Below are 14,780 nucleotides of genomic sequence, written 5' to 3'. Positions count from 1 at the left end.
TACACATTGTAAAAGGGGCAGTAACACAGCTGTACAGCTATCAGCCACAGAGCACAGTACAAATTGTAGGAATTCACAGTGTGGGCTCTATTTCTTTAAAATTCACAGTGTGGGCTCTATTTCTTTAAAATACAATGAATAATTCTACAAAACACTGCAGGATCCAGCTCTGTGAACCTCAAAGATTTCCGACTCCTTTTGGCAGAACGATTGGTCTACCTGTGTCAGTGAGGGTCAGGGTGTTTGAGGGAACAGGAGCTACAGACGTGTTGAATCGCACACTGTACCTCACAATCCTACTGGGTAATGGGCATGTTCTCATCTCTTGTGCCCCAGCTAGGACACAGCAACTCTGTGATTTGCACATTTTAAGAAACTGAGGATGACAACCTTCTGAAGGTGGCAAACTGCTCGGAAGCAATGGCAGAGCTTGAAACAGCTGCAGAAAATCCCGGGAGGCCCTTGCTTTATGTGGGGTACTGCAAATAAGTTGTTCTGTCATACCAGCTCCCTCAGCACAGCCATAAACTTTGCAAAATTAGCTCTTTCTTTGTTCTCATTACTGTTCACCTACCAAATGCTTGCATTTTATTTGATCTTGCAAGTAATTGCCATTACTCTGAATTACTGCTGCTGCATGCAATACAAAGCTGACAGATAAAATGTTTCGACGTAGTTTTCACTTCACTACAGTTCCAAATTCATTAAAGAAAAAGCGGCGCAGCCGTGAGGGGAGAGGGGGGCGGGGCTCTGAGGGGAGGGGGCGGGGCTCTGAGGGGAGGGGGCGGGGCGTGGCCGTGAGGGGCCGGGCTGCCCGTGGCCATGGCGGAGAGCGCGCAGGTACCGTCGGGATTAGGGTGTTTTATGTTAAATTGTCCGTGCTGAGCTGAAACCGAGGGCCGCAAGGGTGGTGAGGGATCTGCAGCATCTCACTTGTGACTAGATGCAAGCAGCTGGGCTTGTTTAGTCTGGAGGAGATTGAGAGGAGGTCTCGTCAGTATATTTAAATGTCCCAAAGGTCAGGAGGATGGTCCCAGTCTCTTTTGAGTAGTGCCCGGTAACAGGACGAGGAGCAATGGCCATAAACCACAACAGGGGAATTTCCACCTCGGTATGAGGGAGAACTTGTTGAGGGTGGCAGAGCACTGGAACGGGCTGCCCGAGGAAGTTGTGGAGTCTCCATCTCGGGAGAGAGACATTTGGAGACATTCCAAACCCAGCTGCATGCGTTCCTTTGTCACCGGCTCTGGGTGACCCTGTCTCGGCTGGGGGAATGGACTGTATTACGTCCAGAGGTCCCTGCCAACCGTAACTATTCTGTGATTTTTGTGTAGAAAAGGGTGCCGTATTAAAAAGGCTGTGTGTGTGTGTAAATATATACATATATGTAAATACACCTGTGTCACTGTCATCCCCCAGGCTGTTAATGGAGAGACACTGCTAGCCCCGGCGGGGTAGTTCCTCCAGCAGACGCTGTGGACTCTGGGCTGGCACAGCCCCGCCGGGTCTGGCCCTCCCCTCTCGCCTCATCCGCGGCTGCTGGGTGCCTCATCCACCTCTGACCTCCCACCTCTTTGCCAGGTTTCACTCGGTCATGGACTCTCCTTTATAAAGGTGTGGTTGTTTCTTGGTGAGTTGTGTTTGTGTGGCAAGGCTTTGGTAGTAGGGAACTACAGGAGTGGTTTCTGTGAGAAGCTGCTGGAAGCTTTTCCTATGTCCAATTACAGCCAATGCCAGCCAGCTCCAGGACAGAGCCATGGCTGGCCAAGGCTGACCTCACCAGAGACAGAGATAGCATCACTGGGATAGCAGATTTAGGAGGGGGAAGAAGGAAACCGTACAACAGCAGGTGGAAGAGAGGAGTGAGAATATAAGAGAGCGACAATCCTGTAAACACCAAGGGCAGCAGAGAAGGAGGGGCAGGAGGTGCTCCAGGTGCCAGAGCAGATTCCCCTGCAGCCCATGGTGTGCCAAACAGCTGTGCCCCTGAGGGCCATTACAGTGGAGGAGGCACCCATGCTGGAGGAGTTCATGGAAGATTCCCTCAGGGGAGGAACCCCATGCTGGAGCAGGGTTAGAGTATGAGGAGTCTTTCCCATTAAGAGGCATCAGGGTCAGACACAACATGTGATGAAATGACTGCAAGTGCTCTATCCCATTCCCCTGCGCTCCTGGGGGGAGGAGGTAGAGAAAATTGGGAGTGAAGTTGAGCCTGGGAAGAGAGGAAGGCTGGGGAAAAGATATTTTGAAATGTAGTTTTTATTTTGCATCATTCTACTCTGATTTCATTGGTAATGAATTATTTTTCTCCCCAAGCTGAGACTCTCTTACTCATGACAGCAATTGGTCAGTGACCTTTCCCTGTCCTCATCTTTCCCCATAAGCCTTTTGTTATGCTTCCTCTCCCCTGTTTAGCTGAGGAGAGGGCTGACAGAGAGGCCATGGTTGGCTCCTGGCATATGGGTCAAACCACCATAGTTGGCATTTTGTGGTGGTAGGAGTCTCCTAATTTTTGATTGTTGAGGGAAAGGCTTGTGGTTTCCTTTTAAAGAGCACTGGGGGAGTGGAAGCAAGCTTCCACTTTCCTTCCAGCAATATCACAGTTGTATTTCTCACCTTTCATTGCCTTAGGTAGCTGAAGCGCACTGGGGATTTTACAAATCCACTGTGCTTGCATTAATACTTGCTATATTTGCTTGTTTTTGGCCTCCTCACTGTTTTTTTTCCTGTTTCCTTTTTTGACTTGGTTGATAGAGGTGTGGTTTCTGACAGGCAACTCATCTCATGCTGCATGTCAAGAGATACAAGAGTAAAAGTTATTCCTCCCAAGAATGTATGAGGTGACGCATCAACTAAGAATTCCTTCCTGAAGCCTGTCTGTATAGTTGTAGCTACTACAAGATAATTTTCTTCTGGTTGAGCTGCTTTGTTGTCTCCACTGGCTGAGAAGTTGCTGTGACTATTGTGGGAGTTATTAAGTGCCTTCAGCCAGTGTCATGGTTGTGCCTTTGTCAGTACAAAAGCTTACCATTTAGGTTTCCTTAAATAAATAAACCCTCTTCTATATGAAATGTGTTATTAATACTCTAAATGCTTTATGAAAAATATTTGCATCTTTCACAGTGTGCTCCATTAATGCTCTCTGTAAATATTTTGGCAGTTGGAGCAGCGTAACACTGGGGTAATGCAGTCAGATCACTGCAAAAGGATACAGGGTGTGCTCTACGGGAAACGACAGGCTGTCAGAAATATATTGTACATCTGTTTGAAATGCACCACTGAAATTTTTGTAGTTTTTACTCCGTGGCTTTATAAAAATAAGCTTTAGAGGAATTCAGTGAGCTTTTTTTTTCATGTGTTTTCTGTTCCTTATATACTGAAGTTAGGTCTACACATAGAAGCTTATCTCTTATCTCTGTAATATTTCTGTCTATCATTTATGATTTATTTTTATTGGAAACCCTGTAGAATTATGTGTTTTTATGAATCACATTCCATAGTCTCAAGTTTTGGCTGAAAGTAGGTTAGCATGGTCCATATCCAAGGTGTAGGAAATACTGTATTCTGGCACTGTTTTTTAATATAATTCCTTACATTTTGAGATAATTCCTTTTGATTTAAATTTAATATTTTTATAATTGTTCCAACTTACAGTGACTTTCAGCAGAAGGCCTATTAGAAAATCTGAATGCTGATCTTAGCAAGTCTTCTTGCTGCTTTATTTTTAACCACATTTTTTCTCATAAGTGGTCTGCAGCTGTGAAAACATCAGTAAAATGTAATGTCATCAAACATTTGATCAACCATAAATCTTGACATTTGGACTGTGAAATTTTTTGAAGCATATTTTATTATTAAAAAGACACTATCATGTTTATAATCATCCTTGAAAGCTTTTTTTGCCTATAGGTTTTGTCTTTTGCATTTGACACATCTGCGTATTTCCCTTTTGAAGGTAGTTTAAACTAATGCTACTATATTTATTTCCCCATTTGTTTGATGACAAAAGAAATTTTTTATGACTAAAAATAGAAACTATTGATCTTAATTTCCCATTGTTGGAGCGGGCAAGTGGGGCCTTTTAAAAACAAACAGAAACTGTGAATGTGTTTCTGTTTCTGCCTTAACTATTCATGTAGAAAGCTTCAGGATTTTCTGTCACTACTGGAGCATTTGGCAGTTTGGTAACAAAATGTGTATAATAATACAAATAACAGCCTGTGTTACTGGTGTAGTTTGGTTGGGTTTTTTTCATTCCCACTTTGATTGAAGTTGTAACTGGTACACAACGCTCTTCCAGGGTACATCTGCTCTGCTGTCAGCCCAGGCAGAGTAGCTGAGTTTGCTTTTCGTGACCTACTGGAATGTTGAGTCCAGTCTGATTTCCCTGGTAGGGTGAGGACAGCAGGATCTTGGGTTCCTTATGCTTTGAGTGTTTGCTACAGTTGATGAGATTTGGTAAGCTGTTCTTTTGTGTGTATATTTTTGGAAGCCATGATTTTGCCAAACGTGGTGTTGTATTGTCAAACAAATGCAAACACAACCATCAACCGCTGCAGAGGGCTCATCCCAAAGGACAAGCTTATTTTTCTTCAGGAATGCTGGTGCTTGTTTCAATTGCTGTGATTCAAGGTTTGGCCATTCAGGAAAGGCCCTCACCAAAACTGCAGGTAGTGGAGCATTTTTCCTTGCCAGGGTTGACTCAGTACGGGTTTGGGGTCTTGAGAGTTCTTCCTCACCCTTGTAAACACAGAGGGTTTTTTTGCAATTTGCTGTTTAACTGTATCACTCTGCTGTTGCTGTATCCTGCTTCATGGTGGTTTGTGAACATTGGCTGAGAGATTTAGGACGATCTTACTGTTTTGTTTTAGAATGTCTGGGTTGGTATTTTGTTTTGATGGTGTTAACAAGGGATGCCCAGAGCATTTGGAGTAATGTATTGAACAGCCAGAAACATATTATGCATTCAGAACAGCTAAAAATCCTTCAAAGGAAAATAAGACAGTAAAAAATAATGCTCTAGTAGCAGCCTGTATTTAAATGGGCTGTCTGCTGATGGGAATGGGCATTGCTAGGTAGTTGGTTTCAGGAGTTTTTTTCCTGACACATGAAGACAGCGTTACTTGAGCTAACTCACCTTGGATTACCTCAGTCAGTCACTGCAGTTAACACTAAAATGAACGGTAAATTCTTTGACACCAGTGAATGCATATAAAAATAATCTCCCAGTATTTCCAGTAGTTGTTAAAGACGGCAATCTAGAGACAAAAGTAATCAATCAAAATAATTGTAAGCTTTTTGTCAGGTGTGTGTGTGTGTAGGTTCAGTCCAAACAGAAACTGTCCCTAACAGGGTTGTTTAAATGATTTATTTACCTTCAGTACATTCTTAAATTACAGAAACATTGCTGGTTAAAAAAAATAATAATTCATGTGGTTTTTCTCCCGTAGTTCCTCATCTGTCATTTGTAACAGTATTTCTTCTTATCTGATACCTATGCTTGGTATGGTGGACAGTGGTGCCCAAACCCCATCCTTATCATAAGCATTAACAAAACCAGTAATACACTGGTGGGAATGTTGCTGCTGGGAATGTTGTTCCAGGCTCCAGGTGATGAAATGGTTCTTGGGAAGCATTCACCTTGCCCTGTAAACTGTTGTGGTTTGATGTGCAGATTATGGAGCCTTATCTGCAACACTGAGTTACAGCAGCTGCCTCTCTCTTCAGTTTAAACAGCAACTAGTAAAATATTAGCATTTTTCCTTACTAACAATTAGGCCCAGTAAGGTGTTGACTGACTGACTAAGCAGTAATATGTATTTTATATAGTGGTTGTCACTATAAATAGTAAGGTATTCTATATATTGAACACCCTAAGAGAAAGTGAGGGAGGAGTATAATTCACTTTCCAAAGCATCAATATCAGTTATTCATTTAATTCAGCTCCCACAGCTTCTAAAGAATCTTATGTTCAACATGTTTCTACCACTTCAGAAAAGCATTTATATTTTTTCTAGTTATTGAAATATCTCTTTCAATAATTGTATATTAGAATGTGGTGCTATTGTTTTTTCCCTTCAACTTCAATTATAGCAGCGTTACTGACTGTAGGAGTATTTTTATTTATGCTGTGTAAATTACTGCTAGAAAAAGCAAGCTAACATCATGCTTTTAACTGTGTGAAGGAAGCCTTTGTTTATTCCATTCCTGTTCTGATGAGACGTTGTATCTGAGACTGACTTGTTTACAGTTGGGAACAATAATTTTTCTTATTGAAGTATATGGGAAAGTACTCTAGTACTTAATTAGAGAGGGGAAGAATAGTCTGTCCACTGAATGAATGTTCTTTGTTGCTCTCAGTCTTGTTTTGTCCCTCCTGACTGTGGTTGTTCAACTAGTCCCAGGATTTCAGTACATCTTGTAGCTCTACAGCAGCAGGGGGAGTAGTGTAGCTTCATTTGGGGGCTTTCCTTGACCAGCACCGGAGTGAGTTGCTATTAGCTCAGTGCAGTGCTGGTCAAGCTCAAAAATCAGTGTCAGGAATTGTGCTTCACTATCCCTGTGTGAGATGGAAGTAGGAGTATGCAAGCTTTGCCTTGCTGCACTTCTCTAAACCCCGGGTCCTGCAGATGTACAAGTATACCTGTCACAAGCCAGGCAGACTCCCAGCAGGAGGCTGGAAGGCATTTTGGGACTGGTTCAGCTGCTTGATCAGAGCTGGGCCAGCACCCAGTGCCCAGCAGGGCTTTGTCCAGTTTGGTCTTGAAAGCTTGCAAGGATGGAGATTCCTCTGCCTTTCTGAGTTATCTATTTCAATGCTTAAATATTTTCATAGTGGAATATTTTTCCTTATGCTGCCCCGCTGTGGATCCCTTTCAGCTGGAGCACTGTCCCATGGCCATTGTTCCTTGTTCCCCTGCCTTGCACTTCTCTGAAGGGGCTGCCTCATTTCACACCTCACTTTGTCATCTACATATTCAATTGTGTAACAGTTTTAGGGTTTTTTTTTTCCTACTGTTTCTTGCATCTCATAGGTTTCTTACTGAAATTTCTTTTTTGTCAATGACGATGCAAAATATTTTTTCAAATACCATTGCATTGTTAGTTCATGCTCACTATGTTATCCCCTAAAACATGTACATCTTTCCTAGGAGCAGTAGTGTCAGATCCTTGTGTATCATTCTGTTGCAACAACCATCTTAGACTTTTGTTTGGCTAGGGGAAGGAGAGAATGTGGACAGTAAATTTGAAAATGCAATCAAGTACATGGTGGAAAGCAAATAGCATAGTAATATGTGTGTATTCTCATAATATGTTTAGGAGAAAGTTAATTTTAAAATTTAATTATTGTGCAATGCAGTATTATGTTGGTGAAATTTAGATTCATGGATTCTTTTGCACCTTTAAATCTCTGTTGTTTTTATTTGCAAGTTGATTTAATCTTGTGCAGCACATAATATGTCAGCGTGTTGCTATATGAATTTATGATAAAAATACTATATTCTATGTATGTTCCCAGCTCCTCTCTAGTGAGAATGTGTTAAGGTATTGTGTTACTGCCTTATAATTACAACTCTCTTACATCTTTTGCATTTCTTGAATTAATTCCTTGCATACCTCCTCAATATAAAAATGTTATGTAGATAAGTCACCGACATAATAAAATAAATATTTTTAAAATTACATTCCTGTATATATGTGTCTGCAGGATGAAGTCCAAGATCAAGATGATGTAGGTGGAAAGAAGATTACTAATAGGACATTTCTTTCTCTTTCCCAAATTACTGCCTTGTCAGAAGAAAATCTGGAAGGAGTTGAAAAGTAAGTGGCAATGACAACAATGCTGGGACCCATATAATAACGAAATAAAAATTGCAGACTGTTTGTTAGATTTCTTTTGTGATGGGTATGTCATTAGTCTTTAAATGTTCAGTTAAATCATTGGTATTTAATATTATTCAAAAAAGAAGGAAGAAGTAGTTTTGATCTCGGATCCACTCTGGTTTACTGTTTTTCCTATGTCTCTTGATTTTGCTTAGGCTTATTTTTTCCACTTGTATTCCATCTTGTCATGGTTTCTGAATTTACAATACCTTTCCATATGCTGTAAACAAAATACTAAGATGTAAATAAGAACAGGCCGATACTAAGCTTTTTTTTTGTAAGTCTCCCCGGGTAACTTTTTTTTGCTAAAACATTTGAGATTCTACTTCAGATTGCAACATGAGTTACAAAAAAAATCAAAAAGGTCTTAAAAGTTCAGCAAGGGATGGAAAATTTAAGAAGGCATTAGTGGGTCACCATTATGTTGCACTGGGGAAATAGGAGGCAGCCAAAGACTTCTGATGTCAGGCTGTCTTTGTCTTTCCTGTACCAACACTCTCCCTTGTTATTAGTGTTTGATAGCAGCTAAATTTAGGAGGCCAGGAGTTCAACCTGAAAGTCTATGTTTGAAAGATGGGACTTTTCAGAAGTGCAAGAATTATTTCGGAGCACTTGTGTCTGCTAGCAGGTTCTTAGGGATTTGAAAGCCAAAGGACTGGTCTGCTGGTCTAGTTTGGGAAGGAAGAGGTGGGGGTGTATAAAATCCAGCTTTGTTCCTCTGAAGAGGTAACCGTTTAACAGAGATTAAAATATTCTTGAAACATATTCTGTTCTTCCTCTTCTAGGGAGAAAAGTTCTTTCTGGGGTTATTGTTTTTTTGGTTTTTTTTTTTAAGCAAACTGGAAAGAAAATTTGCTACCATCAATAATAATACAAAAATTCTTTCCTTTCCTGTTGTCTCTTGCACAATAGGCCTCTTCAAGTTCAGAGGCGACTGAAGTGTACAACTCATGGAGACTAAAATGTGCTTAATGACACAATTCTTTGTGCAACTTTCTCATTAAGATTAAAAAGTGCTGAAAGATCATATGTTTTTTTAGTCTCATCTGATCACATATATATTTGTATATACACACTGTACAAGGGGCATGTAAAGTATATACTGCATCTGACTGGAAGGAGCACAGTAACAGGGTATTTTATGCACACTAAGCAGTTTGGCAGTAGCATTAAAATGTTGTTTACCACAGTGCACTGTGTCTATTTACAAGAAGAGTTTGAAGGCCACTGCTAAGGTTAGAAAATCAGAATAGATCTGATTCAGTATGAGTTTTAGTGTCCTGTATTCCCATGCATCAGGGGGTTTTGTACTGCTGTCCATCTTCATAAGACTTGAGCCCTATGAAGAAAGAAGAAGCAAGGGAGGGTAACTGCAGTCTAACTGCCCCATCATTTCACAGTCATGTACAGACACTGTTGTCACTGACGTGCCTTACACAGTATTGAAAAGATGAGCACTGGCATTGTTAGTAGAATCAGAGAAAATCTAAATCCCTGAGAAGCTCTGATTATGAAAACAGAGAGTTGGCAGAAGCTTCAGAGGGAGAGAGGATATGGACTGTTTCAAACCCTGGAAAGTTCAGTTGGCCATATTCCATTTCTATTCCAGGACACAGTTAAGTGTTTTTAACCGACTTGCATGTGTGCAGCCGTACAAATTTGTCATGCAGAACAAAGGAATACGTGTTTTAAACAAAACTGATTGGATTATATGCTTTACTCTGTTAGCTATTGAGGCTTTAATTAAAGAAAGAAACTCTTCTCATTTGAGGGTGTATCTGTACTGTGTGAAACCCCTGAAAATCTAATGGCTGCGATCAGTAGGTCTGGGACTAAATGTCCTTCTTAGGAAGGAATGAGAATGCAGCAAGGCTTGGGAAGACCTTGCTTTTTTACAGGGGCCTAGAAACTGTGATCACTGGCATCTGTACCCTCAGCTGTAGTTAAGAAGCCATGGGTTGCTTTAATGTAAAATTTAACTACCTGAGCCACGGCCAAAGCTATGCTGGAAGAATTGAAACCAAGTTCTAGCCTCAATCCCTTCTGTTCGTGTGGAAAAAAGCACACCGTTATTATAAAAGACATAACTAATTCTGTGTTTTGATAGAGTACACATAAATGTGTCAGCAACAGTATGGCCTTCTAAAAGGGAGTGTATTTTTTCAGAAATTTTGCAGTTAAAGTAAGTGGAAAAATTTTCATCGTGTGCCAGTAAAATGGGATAAGGCTCTTTTGTTTTGACCATTATGGAAGTGCAATTTAAACTTCTAAATATTTTAGCTACTTTCAGTAATTGTATATTATAGTATTTACATTAATTTTCAAATGTAATTTTTTGTCAGAGGCCACATGAAAAATAATCTTGAAATGGAAACAAGTTCTTATTACTTGTGTAAAATTATTTAAATCAGAATGAAAGCATGAGAGTGGAAAGTGGAGACTAGTTGTGTCATTTCATCCCACAAACCAATTCCTGATGAACCACTCTTTTTTTCTCTGGAATTTTCAATGTATTTCTCTTTGGTTTTGTAATGCTCTAATTTTTGTTCTTTTGTTAATCATATCTTAATGCTCCAATATTGTCTGCTGAAACCTGCAAGTAATTGTTTACTTTTTGATAAGTCCTCTGATCATAAATGTAATCTAGGAATTGATGTAGGTAAAGTCAAGAAATTATGTACTTATGCATGAATGAATAATATAGCAACTAAACAAATGTTATGGATTTAACTGCATGCACACCAAGTAAGACTTTGGAATCTGAAATATTTTTTTAACTTCATTATTTTACTCTGCAAATTATTTTTTAGGAAGATGGAAGAATTTCTGAATCTTACACAATTAAAGACCTCTTTGAAAGAAGCTATTTTACTAGATTATTATACTGCAGGATTTTGGTGGGCTAAAGAAATGAACTTCAGTCTTATCCAGCTCTCAGGATTCATGGATCTATTAAATTTTGCCTTGGAGAACGTCAGTGGTAAGTATAATCAAGAATTATAAAACAAATATCTAAAGTGGAAGGCAAGACTGTTTCCCAGTCATTTTAATAAAGTGATATTTAATTGCAAGTAGTTGTGAAATTATTTTCCTCTCAAATTGATATGTTGGTATGTTAGACCTTGTGCATGAAAATAATTCTTACTGGCAGATCTCACATCTTTTGAGTAGAATATTCCTTGTTCTTAGTTTGTACAGTATAGTGGTAGAAATAGGCCAGGTCCTGAAGATACCTTTTCTTTGCTGTGGTAAAATAAATAATAATTGCAGTAGAGTGAGAGCAAGGTGCTCCTAAATTCCAGTTCCAGCTTTCTCAGTGACTGACTCACTGTAGCCTTGGGCACATTTCTCGCAGAGATATTCAGTACATTCTGTAGTATTATAGCAGGTGAATTACTTTTTTTTATCCTTGGAGGTCAACTCTCAGCTTTCTGTATGGTAAATGCTGTACTTCTGGCACAGAATATATGTTAACTAAGGACTGGTGAGGGAGGTAAACTGGCATTGCTGCTGAAGATGAAAAATGTCAATGAAAGGACTGTAGCTCCTGTGGCTACGAGAAAATTTGCCACAAAGCTTGATCTAGTGGGAATGAAATAGCCAGAAAAAAAATGGTAGCACTGTCCTCTGAAACTTTCTCTTCAGAGATTCTAATGCATCCTTAACATTCACTTTGAAGGTGATTATGTTGAGAAAAGTCCATCCCAGAGGAAGAGTGAAAGGACTCAGCAGTTTCATTCAAAAGAGAAGGCAAATATTTAAAATCAAGTTCATAATAGTTACTATACTCTTTCACTGTAATTTAATTCAAAGGTCTTTCTGACTTGGAATTTTGACAGAATATGTACGTGCCTTAGGATCGTTGGAATTCCAGTTGTCCTTCCTGTTTCCAATGAGAAAGCATCTTAACATATGCTAACTATATTAATATAACAATGGAGCAGAATGGAAACCCATCAGAAATTAGTTTTATGAGACCATGTAATACATGTGTACACGACAGGCTGGTAGCACAACCAGTTACTAAAGCTGACTGACATTTTTCAGGAATGTCATCTTAGTTACATAAAGTTTTGCCAAACTTTTAGCCCTTTAAGCTTAAGTTTTCCATGGCCCTGTCTGCTTGTGATGACTTTTTATATATAAAATTGCAACTGAACCAGTTCAGTGGGCTTGCAGACAAAGACTCTGGAAAAAGAACCTGTTTTGTGTCTTTTTTTAAATAGGTCTAATGCCCCAGTGCTTTGAGGTAAAGATAAAGGTTTGGCAAGCAAATGCTGTGAATTTGATTTTTGCTGTCCTGTGAAAATCCATTTAGATTTGACTAAGATATATGTGGTTTTTAGAGAAAGAAAATGTCACTTTTAAATGCTTGCAGGAAACTTCTTATATTTGCTTCACAGCCCAGGCCTGAGATTAATTTTATTGTAATTACCAAACATTTCAACTAAAAGCAAAATTCCAATGTCTTCTGTATTAATGACCCTTTCTTTTCCTTTCCCTGCACTGGACCCAGTGAGCCTGGAGAATTAAGCTGACTTGGCCATAACAGCAAGAGTAGCATTGAGCAGGAAGAATGGATTTAGAGAAGGAGGGTAGTGGAAATGCATTTAAAGGTGGTAAAGCAGCAAGGAAAACTCGAGGCACTTCCTGATGGGGAGTCAGAATGAGTTATATGACTTGCTGCTCTTCTATGCATTGAGGGTAAAGTGCTCCTTACCTTCTGGAAGTGCTGCATGAGTCTTCCTGAGACAGATGGTAGGGACTGAAAATCAGGTGTGCAGACAAAAGAGAAAATTTGGATGAGTTGGCAACAGACTCTGGGCGTGAGTGATACTGTTATGTGCCTTCACTTCCCGACAAAGGGGGATATTTCTGCTTCTGTTGCTTTTCCTCATTTCCTATGGCTTCTATTTCCTCTACTGTCTCTGTGTTTCTTGCTCCTTCCCATATGGTTATTTATATTGTGCTGCCTCTCTTACTGAAAAGTGAGGTAAAATTTTCAAGCCTTTGATTACTGTACCACTGAAGGGCAAAACTATAAAAGAACAGAAGTCTTCGAGGCATTTTAATTTGTTTTCTGTACAAAAAAGCCAAGGAGTGTATCAGTAGAGACGTAAAACAATGAGGAAAATGAATCTATTTCATCACTGTTGGATAGTCCCCTTTTTTTTCTGTAGATTTTTTTAGACATAAAGCAAAAAAATAAATTGTATTTGAAACTCTTTTTTTTTTTTTTTACACTTCCCATGGTTCTAGTGATGGCAGACACTCTGCAAATCAGAAAGACGAATCCTTTCTTTTTATAGGTTCAGCAAGCACTGATACAATTCAGATTGTCCTCTTTGTCTGGACAGTTATCAAACAGAATTTAAATTCTAATTCCAACCTGTTTTGGCATTTGGTTTTGATTTACAGAGTAAAAATATAAAGTAATTATCTGGTTTGGCAGGATGCAAAAATATCTCCAAGTTTGATGCTACATGCAGGGTCTTATGCATATTCATGTTTAATCTATTGTGACTGAAAACACTTAAAATATTCTTCGCCCTTTTTAATGTCTGTTCCTGTATTAATGGCTTATGTTGCAAGGAGCATGGGCAGAAGAATAATCTTTTATAATTCATAAGCAGTAGGCTATTTTAAAGAAAAACATTCTCTGCCTCTCAGATTTGCATATTATTCTGCCTGTGGTTCTCTGAGCATAGGTAGGAGGTGAAGCTGTAGTATCTTGAACATCCATTATTGTGATCCTTCCAGTGTGGAGGCAGAATGGTGGTTTTGTGCTGTAATTTTAATGGACACTTTATTGATGAGAATAATGGCAATAAAAGCATTTGACTGCTGTTGGTTTTTTAGTGGTGGGTCATAACTAAAACTTCAGTAAGTCTTATAATTAAAATGGACCAAAAAACCCCTTCCCACCTTGTCATGTTTATACATGGTTTTTGTTCTTTGGGGTTACTTTGCAGGCAAACATATGACCTTAGGAGATAATTTAAAAGAACTTGAAAGAGCAATGTCTGGAATAGGAGAAACTGAATCAGAAGAAAGCGGTGACCTGAATTTATTCAGCATTGAGCAAGCCAAAGCAATCATTGATTACTTGGTTACCAGGTATTTATTTCTATTCTAAAAGAATCTGTTCTTTTTTCAGTAACCTAATATAATGAAATATATTAAATATTTCTTAAAGGGGAAATGACTGATAAAATAAAAGTGAAAACAAGAACAACAACATCAACAACATTTTTGTTATTACTATTACACTGCAATTATTCCTAGTATTTTGCTATTATTTTCCTGGATACCTTCCTACTGTGCCAACATACAGCAAACACCAAGCTTTAAATCATGAAAATGAAGAGAGAATGTGCAAGGAGCAGTAAAGATCTAGCCTCAGATGTCAAAGCCCAGAAAATAAATTTAGATTGGAAGTTTATCAAAAAGTAAGATGAAAGATTATGCTGAAAACATTACTTTTGGATTTTGTTTCAAGAAAACCGTTGTGTATGGACAATATTCTTGTTTTGCTTTTAAAAGCTACTTTTAGATTCCATCTGAATGAAATTGTAGGTCTTACTTATCTTATTTAGATCATATCTAGAGTCTGTTACTCTAAGTATTTCTCTGACCTTGACAGTTACAGTGCACTGAAGTAATTTAAATTTTTTTGCTTACAGAATTAAGGTTCTGATCATATAGGAGTCATAAAAATGTTGCATTTCAAAATCAGCAGAAGTCCAGTATGTACATGGAAAGGTTTTGTGACAGGTCTCAACTTTGAACAGAGACACAGAAAGAGAAGCAAGCAGCAATAATTCATTATTTATCTGAGAAAAATACTGAGTCTGATAGCAACAGTAATGACCTTGTAGAAAGCTTTTACTGTCTAG

The 14,780-nt window shown here is 38.9% G+C and overlaps 1 protein-coding gene across 1 annotated transcript in view; it reads left to right on the top strand.

Annotated features, from left to right (window-relative positions):
- Positions 1–822: 822 nt before the first annotated feature.
- Positions 823–14,780, top strand: part of CABCOCO1 (ciliary associated calcium binding coiled-coil 1) — a 51,069-nt gene continuing 37,111 nt past the window's right edge. The window contains exons 1-4 of the mRNA XM_062496907.1: positions 823–840; positions 7,709–7,821; positions 10,695–10,864; positions 13,857–14,001. Of these exons, the coding sequence (XP_062352891.1) occupies positions 823–840; positions 7,709–7,821; positions 10,695–10,864; positions 13,857–14,001 (446 nt within the window). The remainder of the gene's footprint in view (positions 841–7,708; positions 7,822–10,694; positions 10,865–13,856; positions 14,002–14,780) is intronic.

This window comes from Cinclus cinclus, chromosome 7, assembly GCF_963662255.1.
Source record: "Cinclus cinclus chromosome 7, bCinCin1.1, whole genome shotgun sequence".
Lineage (NCBI taxonomy): Eukaryota > Metazoa > Chordata > Aves > Passeriformes > Cinclidae > Cinclus > Cinclus cinclus.
Note: the sequence above shows the minus strand (reverse complement) of the source record. Positions and strands in the feature narration are given on the sequence as shown.